This window comes from Barbus barbus, assembly GCF_936440315.1.
Source record: "Barbus barbus genome assembly, chromosome: 14".
Lineage (NCBI taxonomy): Eukaryota > Metazoa > Chordata > Actinopteri > Cypriniformes > Cyprinidae > Barbus > Barbus barbus.
This window is the reverse complement of record NC_136742.1, coordinates 10,026,417-10,032,652: the sequence shown is the minus strand read 5'-3', so window position 1 is coordinate 10,032,652 and position 6,236 is coordinate 10,026,417. Positions and strand designations below refer to the sequence as shown.

The following is a 6,236-nucleotide window of genomic DNA, read 5'->3' as shown; positions in this document are numbered from 1 at the left end:
CAATATAGTTTTTTTTATAAATTTTCAGTTTTAGTTAACATGACAAGTGTTACCTTGGCAACTGTCTGAAATCAAATGTTTGTCTTTGTATATTTTATTTTATTTCAGTGAATATTTAGTTATGGTTTAACTATAATAACCCTGATTTTAATGTTGAATGATATCCTGAACAAATTAAAAGGAACACATTTCTGATTTGGTGTTTGCAAAGGAAGATTGGGAAATATTATTCCTAATGCTCCCATCAAGTAGGCTAAATACAAACACAATACAATGCCATGCAATATCACCTTTATAACAGAATATGACATTTCCACTGTGAACTGTTATTTATTAAACAATATAATTACATTCTGTGAATTCACAGTCCAGTCAGAGCTCTTTATTTGCTACAAAAATGGTCATATAATAGCCACGTTTTGGACCTTTGTGGCTCTGTGACATCTGGAAGACATGGTTCTTTTGTCAGGATCGGTGTAGTGTTTGGTTTCGCATCAAATAAAGCATTTTTGAAATCCGTAATTAAAAAAAACAAATGAAATAAGTCAAATCATGCAACTCGACACACAAGTACAAACCACTCTAAAGTGCTAAAACACTGTAAAATGTATGTGAACATTTGATAAATACAACATCATTCAGAGATTTTCACTATTTTTTTGGGGGGCAATCAAAAAATACAATATTTAACAGAAATACAGCCAGACATGAATCATATATTTGATCAAAGGCTCAGAATATGCTACATTTGATTGGTTTAACAGAAAATAATAATCATTACAAAACAAATACATGACTTGCACGAGCCCTGTTACTTTAATACTAAACTAAGACATTCTCCTAAATACTGCTATATGCATTTTATAGACTTTTAGAGTAAATTCACAAGTTATTGTCGATTATATTTTAGAACAAGTAGAAAAATAACACTTCGTGGACTGTTCTGTTGTTTAAAACATTATGCATCTCACAGACAGAACAGGACACATGGCACTAACTCATTGCAGAACAGTACTGAGACATGCTCCAGAAATCAAACTCTGTATTTCATAAAGGCATGGAAATTGTCATGTGTTCAGTATCAGCAATACCAATAAGTTGGGCTTCACTGCTCTTCTGCTTTGAGCAAGGCTTTACTGGCTCATCCTTGTCATCAAGGCAGACACACACTTTCACTTTTCCTTGGCAACCAGGTATTTGTTTAGCAGCTCGAACTCAGGAAGTGCAAACATGTGATACATGCATGTAAGACCAAGTCCATCCAGCATGAACGAGTCGATATGGTGACAAACAGAGAACGGTGTGGTACCAGTGAAACGAGGATCTTTATGAGTGTTTTATTGTGTATTTGCCTTTCTGGAGCTGAGAGATGTAAAGCTTTGATTTGCTGCCATCCAGACGTTTGTACCAAACCTCATCGTGGTTAATAGTGGTTATCGTGGCACTGGAGGAAATAAAAAATTGTGTTATTATTATTATGAATGTTGGAAACAGTTGGCCAGCTTTATTTGGAGAAAGTAAAAAACGATGGGAAAAAATTCATGGAAAAAATGTGTCCTTGATGAATAAAAGCATTAATTTAAAAATACTCTAGATTTCTTTTTTTTTTAAAGCAATTTAAAAGATAAATTAAAGTTGCTGAATCACCCATATGTGTAAACACACACACACACACACACCTGGTGGGGTGTTCGTCCTTCCTGTTGATGCATATGGCCTGACCCCGGCTGTACCATTTGTTGTCATAGAACAGGTGTCCATCTTCTGATCGGGCAACATGATGGTGTCGTTCTGGTTTCAAAGGAGCTGAGACACACATACAGTTCAGAGACCTCAAATGCTTTTCCACAACTCCCTTAAGGCTGTCTTTACAGTCTACACAGGCTGATACAGAGTTTGACAAGCAAAAATATAAAAACTATGCTCAAAATCCTTCTTACCCTTAGGCCTGTCACGATAACAACTTTTTGTTGTGCGATATATTGCCCCAGAAATAATTGCGATAAGCAATATTATTGTCATTTTAAGACCATTTTATGCCACTGAATATGACCCTGGAGCACAAAACCAGTCTTAGGTCGCTGGGGTATATTTGTAGCAATAGCCAAAAATACATTGTATGGGTCAAAATTATCCATTTTTTCTTTTATGCCAAAAATCATCAGGATATTAAGTAAAGATCATGTTCCATGAAGATATTTTGAAAATGTCCTACCATAAATATATAAAAACTAAATTTTTGATTATTAATATGCATTGCTAAGAACTTCATTTGAAAACTTTAAAGGCGATTTTTTCAATATTTTGATTTTTTTGCACCCTCAGATTCCAGATTTTCAAATTATATCTCAGCCAAATATTGTCCGATCCTAACAAACCATACATCAGTGAAAAGCTTATTTATTCATTTATCTTTCAAAAAATGGACACTTATGACTGGGTTTATGGTCCAGGGTCACATATAATCATAATATCACAGCATAATAATGCAAGAAGGCCTAAACACTTTCAAAATGACAACAAACCTTCAATTCTTAAAAATATTTTGGAACATGGAAATTGAGTATCAAAATATTAGATACCTTAAAAAACTGAATAAACATTTTCTCACAAAAAGTGCAAAGTAACAAGTAGAAAAATGCACAAAGAAATGTTTCCCTGGCCTTCTTTTCTCTGTAAATTAAGGGTGCACACTATTGCTGAAAAACACAATCACTTCTTAGCAGTCAGATGTCTGTATGCACAAAGGCACAGATCCCTAAACAAGGCCATATCTGCAGATTCAACTTTTTTTTGAAGAAGCACTTTTTATATTTGAACTAGCACCTCATGACTACACGTTATGTACGAGAAGCTGCAAAAGACATAGGCGCAAGTGGAATGCAAAAAACACGATGACATTCATTTTTATGTAAATATAATGGGCAATATATTGCGTCACCAAAAATGATTGAGGTCACGTACATATTTTGTGCGAAAAGCGATATATTGATTATTGCGACAGGCCTACTTACCATCTACTTTTACTCTATGAGGACCCATTGAAGCCATTGCCTATGGAAAACCAAGTAGTTTATTAATGGTAGAAAACTAATAGCTCACTTTCAAATATTTAAATAAATGAATGAATAAAAATGTAAACAAATATAAATGGACACCTGCAAAAATATATATGAGTTTTTACAGGATACATCAGGATTTGTCTTTATAGCAATGATCTTCAACTTTTTTGCTTATATCAATAATGTCTAATTTGCAGTCATTTATTATTATTACTATTATTTTATATTTTAAGATTTTTAACATGTAAAAACTGTAAGAAATCTAAATAAATAAACAGTTGAAGTGAAATAACCTTTCTTATGGCAGTCCAGTCTTCAAGTATATCCAGGTCTTGCAACATGTAAACAATGTATGGTCGTAGGACGGCTCAGGAAACCAATGTTACAGCAATAAGGCAGCAGCCATAAACACACTCGCAGATGACTTCAGATGTGCAGCACTAGCTACTATATAAAGGATATCTGACACAACGACAGGCTTCTTCTTCTTTCCAGGACTGAGGGGATCCTTCTTTTTATTCTTCCTAGACTGCAGACCATCATTCCACAGTTCTGGTGCAAGAGCACATCAATTAATTACATAAATGAATCAAATATTTAAATCTACAGTTTACACAGTACAAGTTACCATCTGTATTTTACCTGAAGTTATATCTATACTGTGTCTGTCCTCCTCCAGTCGTCTGATCTTCTCTTCCAGTTCACTTTGAACTGTGTCAAAAAGCAGGAGCTTCTCACTCTGTGGAAACACATCATGAATGTTGTATATTAAGATTAAACCTCAGTGATCAGGGCAGTCTTTAAGCAGGAGGAGACTGTGTGTAAATATGAATAAAGTGTGGGGCCACCACAGATGTTGTCCTGGGCTCTTTTTTACCTCCCAGTGCTGGCTGGCTGCTTGCATCTCACAGTCGTATTTGTTTCTAACAGATTCCAAGCAGAGCTCACGATAGATCCCTGAAATAATGCATATGAGCAAAAAGTGACTAAAGCTATCACAATACCATCAGAAAACCAGACAAACAAACTGAAGAATGTAGAAAGAGGAAGTAATCATAATATACACGTGCTAAAATGCACCACTGTGTGCTGGGGCTAAAACAAAGCTCTGCTATAAATAGGCTATTAACACCCGGATTTATTTGTCTTTATAGCATGGGTCTTTGACACAATGTTTGCAACATTTTTGTCTCATATTATATTATTATTATAAATATTCTTCTTATTATTATTAGGCTTATTCTTTTAATTTTTTGTTATGTCTAATTTGTAAACATTTACTATTATTATTACTAGGTCAATTATTTTTTATATTTGATTCATTTATTTGTGAAAAATGGAAATATAAGTTGTTTTTAAAGAAATGTATACTTTTATATAGCAAGTATGCATCCAATTGGTCAAAAGTGACCGTAAACACACTTATGATATTGCAAAAGATTAATAATTACATTATTATAGTTTTTTCAGCTATACATTTTATTTATATCATTATTATTATTATAACATATAATTATTAGATTAAATAAATTATATTCTTTTGAACTCCTGAAAAAAAAAAACCCACAAAAACATTAAGCAGCACAACTGTTTTTCTTTTGATAATTTCAAATGAGCAAATTATAATAATTTCTGAACGTTTTATGAAGGAAAATCAGATTCACATTACAGGAATAATTACATTTGTAAATTTAAAAATCTGTTGGAAATTGTAATAATATTTTACAATATTACTGTATTTTTGATCAAACAAATACAGCCTTGATGAGACTTTCAAAAACATCTTACAAAACCCAACCATTTACCAACCAGTAAACCAAGGTTATATGTTAGATGCAGATGCAAAATATAGTCTAATGTTTAATCTAAGCATTATGACAGCATCTAAATATATTAATATGATACTACAGTACATGCTATAGGCCAAGCTTTATATGCAATACTCCTGGCCACTGCTTTACAGTATAATATAACAAACAAACACGAACGACTGAATTCCTGTAAACTACAGAGTTTAAATACTTGGCTTTACACAAACAGTATGTTTGTCTGGAGCTGACCTGCGACTTTGGTTCGGATCTGCATGTTCTCCTGAAGGGTGGCCAGGGGTTCGAGGTACTCCGGAGCACTTCCAGCTATCACTTCTTGCAATTTAAGATCCACCTGACTCAGCCTCTCTTTATACAACCTAAAGAGAGGTATTATAACAGAAAATATGTGACCACAAAACCATTTTACATCACCTGAAAGCTGAATAAATAAGCTTTCCATTGATGCATGGTTTGTTAGGATAGGTTTGGCCGATTTACAACTATTTGAAAATCTGGAATCAAATCTAAATATTGAGAAAATCGCATTTAAAGTTGTCCAAATGAAGTTCTTAGCAATGCATATTAAGGTTTTTATATATTGACGACAGGATATTCACAAAATATCATCATGATCTTAATATCCTAATGATTTTTGACAATGCAATGTATTGTTGGCAATTGCTACAAATATACTCGTGCTACTTGAGACTGGTTTTGTGCAGGTTTTCTTGAAATCACTTACTGGTCCTTCAGGTCTGTGAACTGCTTCTCAAGATTTGTCATCTCATCTAAACACTCCATTCGCCTTCTTTCACAGTCTTCATCATCCATGTCTGCAGGAACATCAGCATTTATTACTCTCCGACACACAACAAAGGCTGTTTTTGTTTTTCTCGCGGAGTAATGTTAAGGTTACCTGAAGTGTCTCCATCCTCAGACGCGGTCGAGCTCACAGAGTCCTCTTCGTCGGAGCTGCTGGCCTCTTGTTCGGGATAGTCCACGTCCATTTCTTCGTGGTTATTCTCTTTTCTATCACGCGGGTGAACTGGCATCCTTACAGTAAACAACCCACCGAGACGAAGACGACACCACCGGCCGGCGAAGAAAAGCACGTTTCAAACATGGATTCGTGGATGACCAATCATCAGGCTGCTAGACACGTGACTTCATTAAACCTGTAAGTTCATTGGTCAGATTCTGTTTACACATAACCCGCTGCATGATGGGATCTGTAGTACTTTAATTTGAGTATTTTGCATGGGCCTACCAAAATTTCTAAAGCATCACACGCAAATACTTTTATAGATATCCGTGTTATTTTCTGCCAGGCGACAATGCGTTAGTAGATTTATGCATTTACATT

General features: G+C 34.5%; 1 protein-coding gene across 1 annotated transcript; it reads right to left on the bottom strand.

The window, feature by feature from the left end:
- Window positions 1-275: 275 nt before the first annotated feature.
- On the bottom strand, window positions 276-6,024 carry brms1lb (BRMS1 like transcriptional repressor b). Its single transcript, XM_079432910.1, has 10 exons — window positions 5,790-6,024; window positions 5,616-5,706; window positions 5,123-5,250; window positions 3,940-4,019; window positions 3,705-3,801; window positions 3,525-3,614; window positions 3,356-3,420; window positions 3,015-3,054; window positions 1,680-1,806; window positions 276-1,444 (listed from the first exon to the last, which is right to left on the bottom strand). Exons 1-10 carry the CDS (start codon window positions 5,923-5,925, stop codon window positions 1,327-1,329), a joined length of 972 nt encoding a protein of 323 aa, XP_079289036.1. The 5' UTR covers window positions 5,926-6,024; the 3' UTR covers window positions 276-1,326.
- Window positions 6,025-6,236: the final 212 nt, after the last annotated feature.

Coding starts and splice junctions, on each gene's coding strand:
- brms1lb (XM_079432910.1), bottom strand. CDS start 5,925: ATGCCAGTTCACCCGCGTGATAGAAAAGAGAATAACCACGAAGAAATG. Junction 5,707..5,789: donor TGAGGATGGAGACACTTCAG/GTAACCTTAACA, acceptor ATGTTCCTGCAG/ACATGGATGATGAAGACTGT. Junction 5,251..5,615: donor TTCACAGACCTGAAGGACCA/GTAAGTGATTTC, acceptor ACCTCTCTTTAG/GTTGTATAAAGAGAGGCTGA.